The following is a 22,017-nucleotide window of genomic DNA, read 5'->3' on the forward strand; positions in this document are numbered from 1 at the left end:
TTAAGATGTTAACCAGAGTTAACATCCACTGTCCTTTCTTTCAGAGTCCAGCCAAATATGTCATAGCCTCCATGGCGAACTGGACTGTGGTGTGTATTCCCTCACATTGTTTCCTACAAGACTTTCTTTATATGCTGCACTTGCAAAATGTCCTACAGAGCTTGGCAGTCAGAATCTTTACCACTGGCCTGTATAAGAGTTCCTCTCGTCTCCACAGCAATGTCAGTGCATTTGTAAGGACATTGCTGGAAACAGCAGAGGTTCAGTTTTGGCCAGTGTCGTAATCTAGACATGTTGGTTCCCCTTGATGAAACGTTCCGTTGTTCTCATAAAAGAATGCAGTAGTCACAAGAGTAACAGCCTTCTTCTTAAATAGTCATACGAGCTACAACTGTGCACATAGTCCATGTAAATCACTGCCGGGGTAGGGCCTGATAGAAATAACTTCACCAATTTGGCACAGTTTAGCAGAGATCAAATGACATGGATTTTTAGAACAGTTAGACATTTTGTAGATGGTACGAATAAATATCTGAAATTAATATCGCACTTTGTTGTTTTCCTTAGCTTGTTTGACGACACAAGAGAGATTCCCCCCGAGTTACTTTGGGCCTAAGTTAGAAGACATTTTCACAGTCGACAAGAGTTTTCATACCCGTCATTTGAAAAGAAAAATCATAATTAAACAAGATACAAAAATGCGATACTTTCCACTTGAAATGACCAATGCTACTAAACAGCTGTGTAGCTAGTACTTAGCTAGCAAGCTTCAGTAAACGCTCACAGACAGGCAAAACCATTTGAAGAAGGAAACTAAAGTTAAGCTGAGTAATCTCAGGTAGCCAACATTTAAAAGGCCAGGAAAATCCCTTAACTGTGATGTCTTCCCGGGTCACGCTGTAGTTAGCCACGTCAGGATCTCTCACGCCACTCCATCTGGGGGCATCCCAAGTGAACCCGAGACCACTCTTCAATTCGACTGTCACTAAAAGCAAGCATCTTCGTCAACTGACATAAATTGTCAAATACTACAACTCTGACCTGTGCATTTTCCTGACTGGGGATGTTGATTGGAGACCAGTGGCAGTAAAACATCCTTGTTGTCGATACATCAACTGCAATCTTTTACCTGCTTGTCAAAATATAACGTCTGTCCTTCCAACCCAGGTTCAAACGTAATCCACATCCACAAAGCTAATTACGGCCGGACAGATAAAACTACCTGCTCTTCTGGACGACCTGCAAATCAGCTCAGCAATACCAACTGCTACGCTCCCACAACACTCCCCATAATAAGGGATCAGTCAGTACATGACATTAAAAAGCCACAAGTTCTGCTGTTTAAATGGGTTACTTTGTATTCATTCAGTCCGTTTCCTTAAACCTACAAGCACCTTCCTTGAATGACTGTGGTGTTTTGTCAAGAACACATGTAACCCTTTTTTTCTTACCCGTAAAGATGTGAAGGAAAAACAACATGCGCGGTGCAGGCCTCACACCTTATCTTCTCTGATCCGTGTGGTGGCATCTACAAGTACCTCGACATCTCCTACAGCTGTGTTCCTCCAAGTAAGGAACCGGAGCATCTCATCACCACAATCTTGCACTATAAATGCAACATGTTGATTGTAACACAGATGATGAATGTGGTTTTTAAGATGTTAACCAGAGTTAACATCCACTGTCCTTTCTTTCAGAGTCCAGCCAAATATGTCATAGCCTCCATGGCGAACTGGACTGTGGTGTGTATTCCCTCACATTGTTTCCTACAAGACTTTCTTTATATGTTGCACTTGCAAAATGTCCTACAGAGCTTGGCAGTCAGAATCTTTACCACTGGCCTGTATAAGAGTTCCTCTCGTCTCCACAGCAATGTCAGTGCATTTGTAAGGACATTGCTGGAAACAGCAGAGGTTCAGTTTTGGCCAGTGTCGTAATCTAGACATGTTGGTTCCCCTTGATGAAACGTTCCGTTGTTCTCATAAAAGAATGCAGTAGTCACAAGAGTAACAGCCTTCTTCTTAAATAGTCATACGAGCTACAACTGTGCACATAGTCCATGTAAATCACTGCCGGGGTAGGGCCTGATAGAAATAACTTCACCAATTTGGCACAGTTTAGCAGAGATCAAATGACATGGATTTTTAGAACAGTTAGACATTTTGTAGATGGTACGAATAAATATCTGAAATTAATATCGCACTTTGTTGTTTTCCTTAGCTTGTTTGACGACACAAGAGAGATTCCCCCCGAGTTACTTTGGGCCTAAGTTAGAAGACATTTTCACTGTCGACAAGAGTTTTCATACCCGTCATTTGAAAAGAAAAATTATAATAATTAAACAAGATACAAAAATGCGATACTTTCCACTTGAAATGACCAATGCTACTAAACAGCTGTGTAGCTAGTACTTAGCTAGCAAGCTTCAGTAAACGCTCACAGACAGGCAAAACCATTTGAAGAAGGAAACTAAAGTTAAGCTGAGTAATCTCAGGTAGCCAACATTTAAAAGGCCAGGAAAATCCCTTAACTGTGATGTCTTCCCGGGTCACGCTGTAGTTAGCCACGTCAGGATCTCTCACGCCACTCCATCTGGGGGCATCCCAAGTGAACCCGAGACCACTCTTCAATTCGACTGTCACTAAAAGCAAGCATCTTCGTCAACTGACATAAATTGTCAAATACTACAACTCTGACCTGTGCATTTTTCTGACTGGGGATGTTGATTGGAGACCAGTGGCAGTAAAACATCCTTGTTGTCGATACATCAACTGCAATCTTTTACCTGCTTGTCAAAATATAACATCTGTCCTTCCAACCCAGGTTCAAACGTAATCCACATCCACAAAGCTAATTACGGCCGGACAGATAAAACTACCTGCTCTTCTGGACGACCTGCAAATCAGCTCAGCAATACCAACTGCTACGCTCCCACAACACTCCCCATAATAAGGGATCGGTCAGTACATGACATTAAAAAGCCACAAGTTCTGCTGTTTAAATGGGTTACTTTGTATTCATCCAGTCCGTTTCCTTAAACCTACAAGCACCTTCCTTGAATGACTGTGGTGTTTTGTCAAGAACACATGTAACCCTTTTTTTCTTACCCGTAAAGATGTGAAGGAAAAACAACATGCGCGGTGCAGGCCTCACACCTTATCTTCTCTGATCCGTGTGGTGGCATCTACAAGTACCTCGACATCTCCTACAGCTGTGTTCCTCCAAGTAAGGAACCGGAGCATCTCATCACCACAATCTTGCACTATAAATGCAACATGTTGATTGTAACACAGATGATGGATGTGGTTTTTAAGATGTTAACCAGAGTTAACATCCACTGTCCTTTCTTTCAGAGTCCAGCCAAATATGTCATAGCCTCCATGGCGAACTGGACTGTGGTGTGTATTCCCTCACATTGTTTCCTACAAGACTTTCTTTATATGCTGCACTTGCAAAATGTCCTACAGAGCTTGGCAGTCAGAATCTTTACCACTGGCCTGTATAAGAGTTCCTCTCGTCTCCACAGCAATGTCAGTGCATTTGTAAGGACATTGCTGGAAACAGCAGAGGTTCAGTTTTGGCCAGTGTCGTAATCTAGACATGTTGGTTCCCCTTGATGAAACGTTCCGTTGTTCTCATAAAAGAATGCAGTAGTCACAAGAGTAACAGCCTTCTTCTTAAATAGTCATACGAGCTACAACTGTGCACATAGTCCATGTAAATCACTGCCGGGGTAGGGCCTGATAGAAATAACTTCACCAATTTGGCACAGTTTAGCAGAGATCAAATGACATGGATTTTTAGAACAGTTAGACATTTTGTAGATGGTACGAATAAATATCTGAAATTAATATCGCACTTTGTTGTTTTCCTTAGCTTGTTTGACGACACAAGAGAGATTCCCCCCGAGTTACTTTGGGCCTAAGTTAGAAGACATTTTCACTGTCGACAAGAGTTTTCATACCCGTCATTTGAAAAGAAAAATTATAATAATTAAACAAGATACAAAAATGCGATACTTTCCACTTGAAATGACCAATGCTACTAAACAGCTGTGTAGCTAGTACTTAGCTAGCAAGCTTCAGTAAACGCTCACAGACAGGCAAAACCATTTGAAGAAGGAAACTAAAGTTAAGCTGAGTAATCTCAGGTAGCCAACATTTAAAAGGCCAGGAAAATCCCTTAACTGTGATGTCTTCCCGGGTCACGCTGTAGTTAGCCACGTCAGGATCTCTCACGCCACTCCATCTGGGGGCATCCCAAGTGAACCCGAGACCACTCTTCAATTCGACTGTCACTAAAAGCAAGCATCTTCGTCAACTGACATAAATTGTCAAATACTACAACTCTGACCTGTGCATTTTCCTGACTGGGGATGTTGATTGGAGACCAGTGGCAGTAAAACATCCTTGTTGTCGATACATCAACTGCAATCTTTTACCTGCTTGTCAAAATATAACATCTGTCCTTCCAACCCAGGTTCAAACGTAATCCACATCCACAAAGCTAATTACGGCCGGACAGATAAAACTACCTGTTCTTCTGGACGACCTGCAAATCAGCTCAGCAATACCAACTGCTACGCTCCCACAACACTCCCCATAATAAGGGATCGGTCAGTACATGACATTAAAAAGCCACAAGTTCTACTGTTTAAATTGGTTACTTTGTATTCATCCAGTCCGTTTCCTTAAACCTACAAGCACCTTCCTTGAATGACTGTGGTGTTTTGTCAAGAACACATGTAACCCTTTTTTTCTTACCCGTAAAGATGTGAAGGAAAAACAACATGCGCGGTGCAGGCCTCACACCTTATCTTCTCTGATCCGTGTGGTGGCATCTACAAGTACCTCGACATCTCCTACAGCTGTGTTCCTCCAAGTAAGGAACCGGAGCATCTCATCACCACAATCTTGCACTATAAATGCAACATGTTGATTGTAACACAGATGATGAATGTGGTTTTTAAGATGTTAACCAGAGTTAACATCCACTGTCCTTTCTTTCAGAGTCCAGCCAAATATGTCATAGCCTCCATGGCGAACTGGACTGTGGTGTGTATTCCCTCACATTGTTTCCTACAAGACTTTTTTTATATGCTGCACTTGCAAAATGTCCTACAGAGCTTGGCAGTCAGAATCTTTACCACTGGCCTGTATAAGAGTTCCTCTCGTCTCCACAGCAATGTCAGTGCATTTGTAAGGACATTGCTGGAAACAGTAGAGGTTCAGTTTTGGCCAGTGCCGTAATCTAGACATGTTGGTTCCCCTTGATGAAACGTTCCGTTGTTCTCATAAAATAATGCAGTAGTACCAAGAGTAACAGCCTTCTTCTTAAATAGTCATACGAGCTACAACTGTGCACATAGTCCATGTAAATCACTGCCAGGATAGGGCCTAATAGAAATAACTTCACCAATTTGGCACAGTTTAGCAGAGATCAAATGACATGGATTTTTAGAACAGTTAGACATTTTGTAGATGGTACGAATAAATATCTGAAATTAATATCGCACTTTGTTGTTTTCCTTGGCTTGTTTGAAAACAAAAAAGAGATTCCCCCTGAGTTACTTTGGACCTAAATTACAAGATATTAACAAAGTCGACAAGAGTTTGCATACCCATCATTTGTAAAAGCAAACAAGATACCCAAACGCAATGCTTTCCAATTTAAATGAACAACGTTACTAAACAGCTGTGTAGCTAATACTTAGCTAGCAAACCTCAGTTGACAGCACGGACAGGCTAAACCATTTGAAGAAGGAAACTAAAGTTTAGCTGAGTAATATCAGGTAGCCAATGTTAAAAAGGCAAGGAAAATCCCTTAATTGTGATGTCTTCCCGGGTCACGCTGTAGTTAGCCACGTCAGGATCTCTAACGCCACTCCATCTGGGGGCATCCCAAGTGAACCCGAGACCACTCTTCAATTCGACTGCCACTAAAAGCAAGCATCTTTGTCAACTGACATAAATTGTCAAATACTACAACTCCGACCTGTGCATTTCGCTGACTGAGGCTGTTGATTGGAGACCAGTGGCAGTAAAACATCCTTGTTGTCGATACATCAACTGAAATCTTTTGCTTACTTGTCAAAATATAACGTCTGTCCTTCCAACCCAGGTTCAAACGTAATTCACATCCACAAAGCTAATTACGGCCGGACAGATAAAACGACCTGCTCTTCTGGACGACCTGCAAATCAGCTCAGCAATACCAACTGCTACGCTCCCACAACACTCCCCATAATAAGGAATCGGTCAGTACATGACCTTACAAAGACACAAGTTCTGCTGTGTGAAGGGGTTTCTGTGTAAAAATCTCTGCTCTCCCTTCTACGTCGCTTTGGACAAAAGCGTCTGTTAAATGACTAAATGTAAATGTAAAAAGTGAAGACAAGATGTCACGTCTGGTGAAAGTCTAAACCAGCATCTTTTCCAGTCCGTTTCCTTAAACCTACAAGTACCTGCTATGAATGACTGGGTTGTTTTGTCAAGAACACATGTAGCCCCTTTTTCTTTCCCCGTTAAGATGTGAAGGAAGAACGACATGCCTTCTGAAGGCCTCAAACAGCATCTTCTCTGATCCGTGTTTTGGCACCTTCAAGTACCTCGACATATCCTACAGCTGTGTTCCTCCAAGTAAAGAACCGGAGCATCCCATCACCACAATCTTACACTACACTCCAAACACGTTCAGTCTAACTTTAATTTTAACAATTTTATAAGACGATAAATTCTTCTAGGCAAAATCTACTTTTGTTTCTTTCCAACAGAGTCCGGCCAGACATGTGAAGGGCAACAAAGAAAACTGGAATGTGGTGTGTATTCCCTCAAGTCTTTTTTTAGATCACATTCCTTATATGCCGAGCATGCACACTGATCTATAAAGCTTGACAGTAAGCATAGTTACTACTGGTCCCCTTAATACCTTTACTGGTCCCAGTAACAGTATCACTGGACAAAACTCAACCATGCATGCCAAATCTCTCCATAGCAGCCATTTAAGGGTCTCTAGTCTAGATCCAATGGGGACATTCCATCTTAGAGCGAAACCAGCCTAAAGTTTTGAACTCCCCAAAACCAGTGGAATTAAGGGTGTCATCAGTAAATCTTCTTATAGTCGACATATGTACTGCTATCTTTTCCTTCTGTTACAAATTCTGATGTCTTCCTCTTCAGGTTCCAATGTAATCCGTATCCACACTGCCAGTTACGGGCGAACAGATAAGACCACATGCTCTTCTGGACGCCCTGCGAATCAACTCATCAAGACCGATTGCTCTGCATCTACGACGCTCCCTATAGTAAGGGAGAGGTGAGTTAAGGACATCAGAATCAGAATCAGAATAGTATTTAATGCCAAGTAGGTTTACACCTACCTGGAATTTGTTTTGGTGTATAGGTGCATACAGTGAACATAAAACATACAAACACAATAAGTACTACACATAACATAAAAACATAAAAACACACTAAGTACTACACATGAGAGAAGTACTTCAGATAAAACACAGTATATAGGATACAATATATGTATAAACAAATGTAAATAAAAAAGTGCAAAACGCAAAACGCAGGGCAGGAGTGCAAAAGTGAATGTGCAGTGTGCAATGTAGTGTGTGTTAACATAACACAGACTTGAGGTGTGGGGGCGGGATGAGTCCACGTCAGGTGGGGGTCCCGGGCCTTGTTAATAAGGCCAACGGCAGCCGGGAAGAAGCTGGTTTTGTGGCGTGAGGTTTTGGTCCTGATGGACTGCAGCCTCCTGCCGGAGGGAAGGACCTCGAAGAGTTTGTGACCCGGGTGGGAGGGATCGGCCACAATCTTACCTGCCCGCCTCAGGGTCCTAGAGGAGAACAGGTCCTGTAGAGATGGCAGATTGCAGCCAATCACCTTCTCGGCAGAACGGATGATACGCTGCAGTCTGCCTTTGTCATTGACAGTGGCAGCAGCGTACCAGATGGTGATGCAGGAGGTGAGGATGGACTCGATGATGCAGGTGTAGAAGTGCACCATCATTGTCTTTGGCAGGTTGAACTTCTTCAGCTGCCGCAGAAAGTACATCCTCTGTTGAGCTCTTTTGGTGAGGGAGCTGATGTCCTGGGAGATGATGGTGCCCAGAAAGCGGAAGGACTCCGCAGTATCGACTGGGGAGTCTCTCAGGGTGATGGGGGTGGGTGGGGCTGGGTTCCTTCTAAAGTCTACGACCATCTCCATTGTCTTTAGAGCATTTAGCTCCAGGTTGTTCTGCCCACACCAGGTCACCAGATGGGCAATCTCCCACCTGTAAGCGGACTCATCCCCCCCAGAGATGAGCCCAATGAGGGTGGTGGTGGTGAACTCATGTCTCATCAACAGCAAACCAGTTGTACAGTTTTACATTTAGCCTCTTTGTCTTTGCTGTAAAGATGTGAGGGAAGGACGACATGCCTTCTGAAGGCCTCAAACAGCATCTTCTCTGATCCGTGTGTTGGCACCTACAAGTACCTCGACATCTCCTACAGCTGTGTTCCTCCAAACAGTAAGGAACCGGAGCATCCCATCACCACAATCTTGCACTATAAATGCAACATGTTCATTGCAACACAGATGATGAGCGTTTTTTAAAATGCCACCCAGAGTCTTTTCTTTCAAACAGAGTCCAGCCTAGTGTTTTTAATAAAATAATCTCAATAGTTTGTATATGATCTGAAAGCATTCCAGATTAAAACCAGATTATGACCAGAGTACGATCAGATTAGGGCCAGATAATGTCAGATAAGGACGAGATTAGGACCAGATCAGGACCTAACCGTCACCTCTGATGGGCATATTAATGTTTTTTTATTTTGTCTTGTTTTATTCTCTGTAAAGGTGTGATGGAAAGGAGAGGTGCACGGTGATGGCATCAAGCGATATCTTCCCAGACAGATGTCCTGATACCTACAAGAACCTGGACATCTCCTACAGCTGCGTTACTGAGATTATGCAATAGAGCAAACTTCACTCCTAAACCTGTTTGTGAGATTATGCAATAGAGCAAACTTCACTCCTAAACCTGTTTCTAGATATTTTCTCTCTGAACTGCTTGTATCTGGCAGTGCTGGGCTAAATTGCTCTAAGAAACATTCTTACTGCTGGTGATGGCTGCAGTCCTGCAGCGTGGTGGAGGTACTTCCTGTTTTCTAGTCCAGTCTTTCCAACTTGTGGTTAGTATTAGGGTTAGGTGTGAGTAGTAGTATTGTGTGTTAGGGTTGGGGTTGGGGTTAGGTGTGAGTAGTAGTATTGTGTGTTAGGGTTAGGTGTGAGTAGTAGTATTGTGTGTTAGGTTTGGGGTTGGGGTTAGGTGTGAGTAGTAGTATTGTGTGTTAGGGTTGGGGTTGGGGTTAGGTGTGAGTAGTAGTATTGTGTACTAGGGTTAGGTTTGGGGTTAGGGTTGGAGTTAGGGTTAGGTGTGAGTAGTAGTATTGTGTGTTAGGGTTAGGGTTAGGTGTGAGTAGTAGTATTGTGTGTTAGGGTTAGGGTTAGGTTTGGGGTTAGGTGTGAGTAGTAGTATTGTGTGTTAGGGTTAGATGTGAGTAGTAGTATTGTGTGTTAGGGTTAGGGTTGGGGTTAGTGTTAGGTGTGAGTAGTAGTATTGTGTGTTAGGGTTAGGTGTGAGTAGTAGTATTGTGTGTTAGGGTTAGGGTTGGGGTTAGTGTTAGGTGTGAGTAGTAGTATTGTGTGTTAGGGTTAGGTGTGAGTAGTAGTATTGTGTGTTAGGGTTGGGGTTAGGGTTAGTGTTAGGTGTGAGTAGTAGTATTGTGTGTTAGGGTTGGGGTTAGGGTTAGTGTTAGGTGTGAGTAGTAGTATTGTGTGTTAGGGTTGGGGTTAGGGTTAGTGTTAGGTTTGAGTAGTAGTATTGTGTGTTAGGGTTAGGTGTGAGTAGTAGTATTGTGTGTTAGGGTTGGGGTTAGGGTTGGGGAGCAGCAAAACAAACCCAATGTGAAAATATCTGGAGTAACGTTCTTACTGGTGATGATGGCTGCAGTGCTGCAGGAGGTGGAGGTGACTATTTTAATCCAACTATCTTTCTAGTTTAGTCCTTGGAAAACACTGAACACTGACATCCTGTCAACTATCGCACATAAGCATGTAACAATTAAAGCATTCAAAAAACTATGAGTGTGTTTGAGTCTGAGGTCATTTTGTGCAATCATTAAAGCCCATCTCTCAGTCCCATCCAGGGTCCTGGGCCCCACTGAGAGTGCCAAAGGCCCCTTATCTGAAGGGTAATTCAGTGTGTGTGTGTGTGTGTGTGTGTGTGTGTGTGTGTGTGTGTGTGTCTACCATTTTAGTCTATTTCTGAGGTCATCATTAAAGCCCAACTCTCAGTCCATCCAGGGTCTGAAGGGCAAGTGTGTGTGTGTGTGTGTGTGTGTGTGTGTGTGTGTGTGTGTGTGTGTGTGTGTGTGTGTGTGTGTGTGTGTGTGTGTGTGTGTACCCTTTGAGTTTCCCCCACTGCCATTCACAGTGCATGTTTATGTTTTCCAGTGTATAAAACTAAATCCTACCAAACTTAACAGAGTGTGTCTGAAGCCCCTCCCACCTGTCCATGAGGGTTAGCAGCTGTGGTGCTCAAGTTGCTGCAGACGCTCTTGAGGATGTGGGAAGTGGAATGTATGCTAATTTTAAAAATGGTTGCAAAGTCAAATGTATTTTTTAAATTAAAGCAGCATTATGAAGCTTTGGTCTAATACTAGCGAACTACCTACCTGAAAAGTATACAGGAACCTAGCAAACACTACCAACTGCCCAGCTGGCTCTGATACAAGCTTGCTTACATGCTAGCATGCTAACTGCGGTTTTTTGGTTATACTGTTGATGCCATGCTGTGTTCTTACACGAGAACCCGAATAGGAAATCTACATAGCATAAAGCCTGGATGGCTAGTGGGAACAACAGGTGGGTTAATCTGTCACTCACAATATGAATTACTAAACGTAGTTATTCATTAAAACATTCCTCAAAAAGTGTGTTCGCTTTTCCCCCAAATCTCAATCAAGATAAAAACATATATGTGCAAAAGCATCTTCTGAACCGTATTCACAAACTGCTAGGTGGTTCCATGAGATGATTCTCTAAGGTATTTTTAAGTATGACAACATTCTGCCCCTCTATCCATAAGGACATGTATACGTCCTTCTAACATTTGTGTCCCTATTGTTGGGCTATCAGAAGGGGAAACTGGGAGGGGAATGCTAATGGCTGTGCTACAATATTAACACCTTTGTTCAGGTAAAATGTCTTCCTGTCGCGGTCCTCATTACAGCAGAGCTGAAGGAGCGTCCGACTGAAAACACTCTGCTGTGTGACCAGTAGGTGGTATCTGAGACTAAACACTCTGCTGTGTGACCAGTAGGTGGTATCTGAGACTGTGGCTCTGTTGAACATCCTCATAACCACTCCCATGACAACGGCTGAAGCTGAGAGGTGTTTCTCGACCTTGAAGACCAAAGCCAAATGTCTCCAAGGCCTGAAATATAAAGTTGTGTTTGCCTGTTTCAAATGCCTTGCAGAAATCTGGAAACAAAATATACCTGCCATTACTGCAAAGATCAGCACAGTCAATAAGGATCACATATCTGGTGTTATCAGATACATGTCTTTGCCTCATGAAACCAGATTGGGTTTCATCAATCATTTGGTCTAAAACAGCTTTTGTTCTTTTGGCATAAATCTGAGCTAGGATTCTGTGATAATTATGAAGAAGACAAATTGGTCACCAGTTGTGAATGTGATAAAGTGGGAAAAAAAATACTTTATAAAAGTGGGAAAAAAAATAATTTCTGTATAGACAGTCTCAGATACTGAGATAAAGTGGGGGGGGGGGGGGGGGGGGGGGGGGATAATGCTTTCTGTATACACACCATGCAGGAAGGGGCTAACTGTTCTGTGAAAGTGATATCAAATTCAGATGTTAACGCCTGGGGACTTATTAAGCTTTAGGTGATGAACGGCAAACAGGACTTTATCTGAAGTTATTGGGGCATCACAAAAATCTTTTGGTCATTCATAATTTACTTAGTTTTAGTGAGATATCTGAATAAATTCGCTATTTTATGGGGATCATCAGTAATAATTCAATTACGTTTTTGAATAATTGGTTTTATTCCAGGATCTTTCTAATCTGAAAAAAATAGGCAGTGTTTTGTTCGCCTTCCTCAAACCAGTTACTCCTTCACCTCACAAAGGATCCCTCTATTTTCATGTCATTTATTTTCCTGAAAAATTAAACCTGGTCTATCATATTCTGATACATTTTCAGGCATAATTTAAGTGTGTTCTGTCCTCACTAGATGAAGAACTAACTGAGGCTATCCAGACAGATGTTGAACAGGACAGAACTCAAATTCTTCTTTACTTTGATTTGCTTTATCAATTCATAGTTGTTCATTACTTTGAGCTCCCTTTTGTAAGATACATTCAGTTCAATACGAATTTATTAACAACTTATTCATATTAACAATGTATAGGCCTATTTAACCAGTATACTAGTGCAGTTAGAACACAGTGTTCAGACTAGAGGCCTGGAATAACAAGGATTCATCTGCTTCAGCTCCAAGGTCAGAGGCCTTTCTAGCCGGGCGCAGAAGAGATAAAGGCCATCTGCAGAAGGGAGTGAAAATGTTCACAAAGCCATAATTGTCACGTAGAAATTATTACTGAATCAGACTTACAGTCCCCTAGAGGCGGATACCTGAGGCCCCCAGGAAGTAACATCAGTGGGTCTGGCCCTTAAAAGACTTGTCTTGTGTATCAGAATGCATTCTCCAGTCTGGCGTGACGGAACTCTGTGTGAAGTCAGGTCCGGCTGAAATTTGTGTGACTATGTACCAGTAAAACTACACTTGTTACAACTAAATGCTTCGGGTGGTCTCTCTCTCTAAACCAACACGCATGAGTAAGAATTAACTTAACACTTTACATATCTCCTTTTTTTCTTTTTTCTCTGTAAAACTAAAAAACATATCATATAAAATATCAAGGTTACAGCACTGGTGTCAAAATTCTTGAAACAGTATTTCTAGAAAATCCCGAATCTAGAAAAAACAAAACCAAAGATAATTAGGCCTACTAGAATACCCTCAGTTGGTGCAGCTTTAAATGTGATATAGTTTCCATGGTTTCCCTGGTCACCATTAATATTTGAGAAGCTCATGCTTATATGATTCTAGTTCAGTTAAGAGTTGCTCATTCAGAAGTGCAGTCTGTCTTTCTCACTCTGTGAAAGCTTGGCCCACTTTTGCCTATAAGTTTGAAATCCTCAAAATTTGAAGCTCACAATTTCTGAAAAAGCGTTTATAAATGAAGGCCTTATTCCAGAAACATTGTTTCAATGTTTGGATCCTCTTAATGACTAAGTCATGTTTTAAAAACCACCTAAAAGAGACGACACCTCTATTTATAATATTACTGGATATGTTATTCCTATCTAAACAGTCAGAAACTGACCAATACTCCATGCATGCAAAGAAGTGCAATCTTTATTACTCCATGTATGAAGTTTGACGTCTCTCTTCATACATCAAATGTATTTTTGTATAAATATCATCAGACTGGAAGGTGAATAATGTTTTGCATTCGGAGGCCACCCATAAAGCACCCATCTGAAGAACTGTTTAAAGCACCCATCTAAAGAACTGTTTAAAGCAAATGCTGAAGACACGTAAAGTACCCATCTGATGAACTATCTAATATATTTCTTTATTTATTGTGTTTGGGGCTCACTATGGAATGGCAGTTTAACCATATGGTGTTAGGATAGCAGTTTAAGCATGTGTTTCTAACTCTTTGCTCTTTAAACTCTCCAGCTTTCTATTCCACTCCAGTCATATTACAAAGCTGATTAATCTAAATAAAATAAAATCAGTGTAATCTACAGTGATGTATGATTTAATGACTTATGATTTAATGACCCAGTTAACAAGCGTTAAGCCCCCCCTTCTACCTTCTTCTGGTAGTAACATGCTTTTGTGTGTTGCTGCATGAGTGATCCAGTGTGTGTCCTTCCACAGTTACATTGTAATACATTCAATACAACTGCTGTAACATAATTATCAGTATGAGCCTGCTTATGAAGAGGGCCTGCTTCATATGGGGGCGTAAATTGGAAGAGAAATGTTGTGTTGATTTTACACATTGATCTTCTTCATCTTTTGGACATCTTGAAAACATCAGATTACCTGCCCGTTCTTGTAATCATATGCATAGGGTAGTGACGTTGTAGGAACTGAGTTAAAAATGTTTTTGCTACAGGTAGTTCCAGTTCCTCCGGGATAACCCCAAACAGTGCCACAAGCGGGCCAGGGTCAATCTTGTGGTTTAGAATTCCAGAGAGAGTCTCAAATACTGAACGCCAGAAAGTAGCAAAAACGTAAGACCTTGGCCTTTGCTTGACTGTTGGCACGCCGTTCCATCTTGTTGCAATGGAAAGAAGCTGCCCCACCCAAAACACACCCACTGGGTCAAAGATATACTGTCTTTTCTCTCATTCGAGAAAATTAGATATAGTCTCAGAGGATCAGTGAATACATTCTATAAGATCTGGAGCCCTTTTAGCCAAGATTACCATACCAGTTCTATTTTCCTATCACTATCGTATCGTCATACTGAGGAGGTGAGTTTGGCAGTCATGTTGTCTTATAACGTTTTGTCGAAAAGTTATTTGGGTATACCATATTTTACTAATTACAAACTGGAGTAGATTACTTAATGAGATTTGTGTAGACTTTTAGTTGCCCCAGGCGAGTTTGATTCGCACCACTTTTCACTCAAATTTGAGTGTTCCAGAAATTGTTGCTTCGTGATTGCGTGTGCGTAGGATACGGAGAGAAGGCCCACCAAGCCTATTAATTAAAATTAAATTACTAACATTTTAGAACATTTTATATTACAACAGTCCTATTCTGCAGGAACAAACCTGTCCATCGTCTGTGTGTTTATAATATAAGCTGTCGTTCAACAAGGATTTATCAGAGTCAGGAGGTCCGCCCAACATTCTGTTATTACACTGCACCTGTTTGGCAAGCGGCTCAGTCTAAAACACACTTAGTCAGTAGCCTATATTTCTTTCACTATTGTAACTTGATTTTTTGTTAATTTATGTTCCAATTTCGACCTGTAGGTCCAAGATATAAGTTATAAACTGTGATACATCTGTGAATGAATACCATTTTATGGTTGTTACAGTTAGGACAAAGACCTAGTGTGTGGATATAATCGTCTCTGCAACCTCAAGGCAGACAGTTGTAAAATATGTGAACGAGTAGGCAACATGGATAAGGGAGATTTGTTACAGAGTTGAAATATACCCTTATTTGAATTATGTGAATTATCCCCAAATTACTTGTATGCTATTGTCACGGTCCCCAATGTATTATGGTTTTAACAAGTTCAAAAGTTTCCACATTCATTACAGTGTAAGCACGAGGCTCCGCGGCTGCAAGCGTGTATGTACTGTAATGTACACCTCACTGCACAGAGGAGCAGATTCACTAGACTAGTTTTATTCCTTTATTTCTGTTAGAATTGTTTCAGATTTTGTATTTGCTGTTTTATTATTTTATTATACAGATTATTAATGTTATGAATGTTATGACTAGTTCTAACAGGAATGTCATGGAGAGACCAGACTCCCCTTCGTCCAGTGTGTCTATGGGGAGTGATGAATCCATAGGCAGCAGACCAGACTTCACAGGGGAAGGATCCAGGTACACATATTAATAACCAGTGATGGGACTAATGCATTACCAAGTCATTTGATTAAAGTAAACTCATTACATTAACATCTTTTATTTATTTGTAATTACATTAGAGTTACGTACCACTGTAGAATATACTGTAGTTACTTAAACACAAATTTTTCCAGGTAGCTAAATGAATATATTCCAATCTGCCTACCCTGTTTACCTGGTGTCATATTGTTCAGACTAGGGATGTGCATCTCCAGCACTGAGGCCAATGCGCTTGTGTGTGTGTGTGTGTGTGTGAGTGTGTGTGTGTGTGTGTGTCTTGCATCTCCATCTCTGAGGCTGACGTGCGTGTGTGTGTGTGTGTGTGTGTGTGTGTGTGTGTGTGTGTGTGTGTGTGTGTGTGTCTTGCATCTCCATCTCTGAGGCTGACGTGCGTGTGCGTGTGTGTGTGTGTGTGTGTGTGTGTGTGTGTGTCTTGCATCTCCATCTCTGAGGCTGACGTGCGTGTGTGTGTGCGTGCGTACGTGCGTTTTCATGTGTGTGTGTGTGTGTGTGTGTGTGTTGCATCTCCATCTATGAGGCGATACAAATCTCCATTGCCAACGATCCGTTACATTAAAGATACACATGAAGCAACTTCTAATGTGATACAATTCACCCCGATCGCTTTGAGTCAAACCTGCCAACATTGTAATTGTGTATGTCTGTGTGCTAAACTTTGTACTTGTATTTTATTTTTGAATGCGATACAATTCACTCCTTTTGATTTGGAGTGTGATTTAACAGGATGCGATGCAATGCAAAATAATTTGATTTGGATTTTGAACGCAATGCAAAATAATATGATGCTGTACAATTCAATATGGTACAGAACAGATAGTTTGATTTTATGTCTTTGGTTCTTCTCAAACAGACAGCAAATCATAAATGAACTAAAAGTGCCATTTTTACTTCACATACTGTATGTGTGTCTCTAGTACTGTAACTCAGTAAGCAACTCAGGCATGTCACGACAAAATAGTTCAGTGTCGCTACAAATTAAACGTTTTATTGGATATATACTTTTTGAAAAATGTTCAGCACATTTTGAACGATACTGATAACTGAGATAATTGTGGTCACTATAATCATGATATGAACTATGTTTGAGTGTCAGTATTGTAGATGTAGATTGAACCCAAAAGGTAAAGAGTAAAGAAATCGGGTTACAATGTTATGACGTGCCTTGTTCTCACAGGAATGTCATGGAGACACCAGACTCTGGTTTGTCCAGTGTGTCTATGGGGAGTGATGAATCCATAGGCAGCAGACCAGACTTCACAGGGGAAGGATCCAGGTACACATATTAATAACCAGTGATGGGACTAATGCATTACCAAGTCATTTGATTACCGTAAACTCATTACATTAACATATTTTATTCATTTTCAATTACATTAGAGTTACGTACCACTGTAGAATATACTGTAGTTACTTAAATACAAATTTTTCCAGGTAGCTGAATGAATGTGTTCCAATCTGCCTACCCTGTTTACCTGGTGTCATATTGTTCAGACTATGGATGTGCATCTCCAGCACTGAGGCAGATTTGACTTCACATATTTGTTTCTCTGATTTGTTGCGTTTCTTCCGCCCCCTCTAGTACTGTAACTCAGTAAGCAACTCAGGTGTGTCACAACAAAATAGTTCAGTATCACAAAAAATGAAATGTTTTATTGGATATTTTAACTCTATAGTTCATTAACTTTAAAATAAGGCATCATTTGTTACATTTGGTGCAGCCAATCCAGTGAAATTAGCGAATATATTTTAGGTATCATCGTTTTAACAAAAACTTTACATGCATAAAATATAAAATCATTCAAAAATGTCAGTGGCTTCTGGAGGATTCTGCTCCATATGTGTGATGGCTATGCTACCAGAATAAGCCATAACGACCAATAAACGTGTAACAGGCGGTTGAGAAATCGAATAAAACTATGAGACTATGAGTGCTGAAAATGTTCGCCTATGGATACCTTTCTCATAGCACTTTGATTTTGTAATCACTTTAAAACGTGAAGAAACTCTCCGGTCAATCAAGGAGCTTTATTTTCACCATGTGATATGAATGTAGTTACCTGACGACGTTATTTGTAATTTCACAGCAGTGAAGATGAGGGAGCGCACTTGAGAAACAGTTAAGAGAGGAGGAGTCAATCTTAATATAAAATTATTGGTCACACATTGTTCTTCACATTTTGAGGGCATAGGGCCTCTACCAATAATTATATGTAAAATACATAATTTTTTGCCGAAATGGCAGAAACGATGTATTCCATGTACATCGCACACTTTATTAATAGCAGCTATTGTAGATGTGGACCCTCCAAAAGGTAATAAGTAAAGGAATCAGGTTACATTTGAAGAGAAGTAACAAACAAGTAACAAACCATCAGTAATCATTTTATTTGTACAGTGTACTTTTAAAAGTCCTGTTTACCACCTTAAAGGTGACAGATCTGCTAACATGGGCTCAGTCCTGTTTACCACCTTAAAGGTGGCAGATATGATATAGTCTTTGAACCATTATTAACCGATCTTCCTGATAGGTGAAAATTCACCCTAGTTACCTCAGGACTCCGGAGCTGCATATAAGTATATTTATTAGACAAACAACAACAACAATTGCAATCGGGCTCACTCCCAGCACAAGGCTGAAAGTGAAGCAATATTAAACACATCGCACATAGTTTATATAGACAGAAGTTGAGCGTTCAGCAGGGAAAACCACGTGGTGGATTTCTGACGTCCGATGATCCCTGTCTTGTAAGGATGGCAGTTTTGCACAAGGTCGGAAGAAGCACAGTTTGACCCTTCTTATCACCTCTGGTCTAAACATGCTCTTGTACATATGCAGACTAAGTGGCACCTAATATTCTAAGTTACAAACACGCAGAAACACAGAAAAGCCATGTTCCTGCTTACATAAGTACATGATTCATATAAGGTCATTAATAATACAAGGCACTTGATTATTATATTCTTAAGTCATTAACAGTGTTTGGAAATGATCTCCATCAAGTCCCTCCTTTTATCCGTTTCAATGGATAATTCAAAATTACAATCATAATCAAAATCACAAATCATCTTTCTTATTTCGTCAATTATCAATTTCAATGGATAACCTCAAAATCACTCCATATCATCATAAGTCAATCATTTAAAATGTCATCATATTTCTCATCTCACATTTGTATACTTTGCATTTGTAGGCTGTTGGAATCTAAATAAGCACGCTTAAGTTAAAGAAGGGACCGGAGAGTTGAAGGCAGGTTTCTGGAGTTTATTTCGGCGTGGAAACCCCTCTCCGCTGGTGCTTTAGAGAAAGGCCTACCTGATAGCAGAATGTGTTGGCATTTATACATTTCAGTCAGGTAGAATACAATAGGGGAGGGGATGACCACACCCTTTAGGTGAGACAGTGGGGTGAGGGGTTCATCTATGGGGGGAGGGGGGTGATACCAGGGTACAAAGAGTTTTTGCAGGAAAGAGGCTATCTGGGGGGGGAAGGGGTTCACATGCCTTTTGTTCAGGTCTCAGTGAGACAGACACATCCAAAATGAGTTGCAGATACAAAATAAGGAGTTAATGTCTTACAACAACAGAATAGCAATATTTCCAGTTCCATCAAGGCCAACATAGTGGGTGTCGACTGTGTGTGTATATCATTAGCTCGCCTAGGCTTCAGATAACATTCAAACAAGGAAAACAGCTCTTATTCTCTGTGTCTTTCTAAGGAAGGCTTACTCGTTTACAATGTGTTAGATGTATCCAGGTGGCTCTCTCCGCTATTTTGACTGTGGTAGATTTTGACAGTAGCACTTTGTATGGTCTGTCCCACTTGGGCAAGTGGCAGTGTTTTCTTTTGAGGCTGTTGATTAGGACCCAATCTCCTGGCCCAACCTTGATTTCAGCCTCACAGGTTCCTGTGAAGCAGAAAGTTCTGAGAGCATTTTACTAATTCACATTTTTGCCATATATTCTAAAAATGTATATTCAATCTCTTTAGCTGTTTCAGCAAATGGTTTGAGAGTTTAGGCAGTGTAGATTCTTCCACACATCATTTCAAACAGTGATAACATCATGCATGCTTAATTTCACTAATTTCACTCTTGGATTCTCAATTAACTTGTAATAGTTTAGTTCATTCTTTTCTACCAGTCCTGCTGACTGGGGGTTGTATGAACAATGACTGTCTATGGCTAGACAATATTTTTTTCTTTCGTTGGGATTTAACTCAATAAAATAGATAATGAATGATTAAACATCTTTCTCATAAAATATAAATAAGAAGTACAAATATATGCTTACTATCCCCATTTATTGAGCCATGTTTTCACCATGGCTCAATATTGCAGCATATATTTTAGTATTGTGAGATCTAATTCTTCAAATGTGTATGTGTCAGATGGTTGTTGCCTTGTGGCCTGGTTAGTGGCCCGGGTTTACTGCATGTGTGCGCGCAATCAGTGCAATTAGTTCCGCTGCCTGTGCAGAATAGTGTGGAAGTAATGGCTGTGTGTTCAAGGTTTATTTGCTTGAACCATCAACAAACAATAGTTAATTCAGCTTTTGGAAAAGGCAGATCTTGTAGGTCAGCTCTGGCTGCCATAGTTTTTATCTGTCCTTGCTACACAATCATGTGGATTACCATCCTCTGCCATAAGTAAAAGTGTAGCTGGGTTAAATGTCACGCAGTGCTCAATAGTGATATGAGACTGCGAGAGCAAAAAATAAATAAAAAATAAGCATGTTGAACTTTCAGTGTAAGTGTCTGTTTAGTACAATAGGAGCAGAGGCCTGCACAGCCAAGGCTGCAGCCACTAGTGCTTGTAAACATTCAGACATTGCTTGGGCTACTGGATCTAGCCGTGTGGAATAGTATGCCACTGGTATCAACTTTAAGTCCCCACTTATGCATTAACACAGATGTCATATAACCTTTTTTACAGTCTACAGTTTGTACGAATGGCTTTGTCGCGTATGTGCTAAGATCATAATTTATTTATTTGTCTGTGGCTGAGGTGTTTTTAAAAGATAGCTTTACTCTAGTGGACCACAGCTGCTAATTTTGTGGCCTTGTTTCTGCTAAAAAGCGTAACAACACCAGGGTATGTTGTTTACAGGTCTTTTTATCTGGAGGAACAGCAGATTCTTTTGAGCCAGCACTCAGCCCCCACCCAGCCTGTGTTAGTCCAATGCATCAATCTAGGTTAATGTAGTTAGTATGACAGGCTTACATTTCTCTTTAAATCTTTTTGGGGCTCAACAGTGTATATTCTATACATAATAATATTTTGGGACCCCGTTGTTTAATTTATTCTAAAACCCATGTATTGTTGGAACAATTCTAATGCCCAACCCACATCACATCTCTTCCTAATAAGTTTGTAGGGCATGTTTTTGAAACATACTCTGTATTTTAAATATCTCTCCTGTTTCAGACTCTGCTTTTAGATGTCTCTTTCTTCTTACAACCTTACTGTTCTGGGCATCAAATTCTCTGATTACTGCTCAGCAGGCACCAAAGTCACACAAAACAAAACAAAACATAATAAAAAATCATTGGCTTTCTTGCCACCATTAACGTAAGCTTTGCTCTGTTTGGCGCAAACCAATAATGCAAAAAAAAATTCAAATCTGTGTTTACAATTTTCTTCTTGCTGTAGACATTTTAAACCACCTCTTATTGCCATTACCATGTGCGTCTTCTGATTTTGATGCACTTTTTGAGTTATTTTATGTATTTCTCTTAATACCTCTAACTGATCTTGAAACCTTTTAAATTACCTTTATCTTATTCTTCACACTAGGGTTAGTTATGTTTCTATTTTCAGACTCTCATAGTTTGTTCTGGAGATCGCAATGCTGAGTCAACCCAAGCCCGACCAGAGGTCCTCCGTCTCACTCGTTTTGTGAGGAGGTTGAGGCCAGGGGATTTCCCTGGGGTGATCAGTCCCCTACTGGTTCCGGGTCAAGGCATCTCAGTAATGCGAAATCAGTCCTTTAATGACATAAATTATGACTATAATTATCTGTGTTTTACCCATTGTAAAAAGTTCGTCTCCTCACAGAAAAATAACACAGGAGTATCTCTGACTCTTTTTTCTTTGTGTGTCTCCTTTGTGCTGCACTATGCCATATTTGGGCCTACCTTAACCCCAGTTTTTCTTGCATGTCGCTATCACCACAGGCTTTCTCTCTGATTTTTTGTATCAAGAGATTATTTTTAGCTCTCCCTCAAATCCAAAATCTTGTTTCCA

General features: G+C 40.7%; 1 protein-coding gene across 1 annotated transcript; it reads left to right on the forward strand.

Moving 5' to 3' along the window:
* Positions 1-2,737: 2,737 nt before the first annotated feature.
* On the forward strand, positions 2,738-8,973 carry LOC122129290 (L-rhamnose-binding lectin CSL2-like; the record flags this gene model as incomplete). Its single annotated transcript, XM_042704305.1, has 8 exons — positions 2,738-2,959; positions 3,116-3,203; positions 3,354-3,402; positions 4,480-4,615; positions 4,772-4,868; positions 6,605-6,638; positions 7,179-7,314; positions 8,853-8,973. Coding segments are annotated over 8 exons (883 nt in total), but the record flags the coding sequence as incomplete, so codon positions are not given.
* Between the last annotated feature and the right edge of the window lie 13,044 nt (positions 8,974-22,017).

The sequence above is a fragment of the Clupea harengus genome, unplaced genomic scaffold, assembly GCF_900700415.2.
Source record: "Clupea harengus unplaced genomic scaffold, Ch_v2.0.2, whole genome shotgun sequence".
Lineage (NCBI taxonomy): Eukaryota > Metazoa > Chordata > Actinopteri > Clupeiformes > Clupeidae > Clupea > Clupea harengus.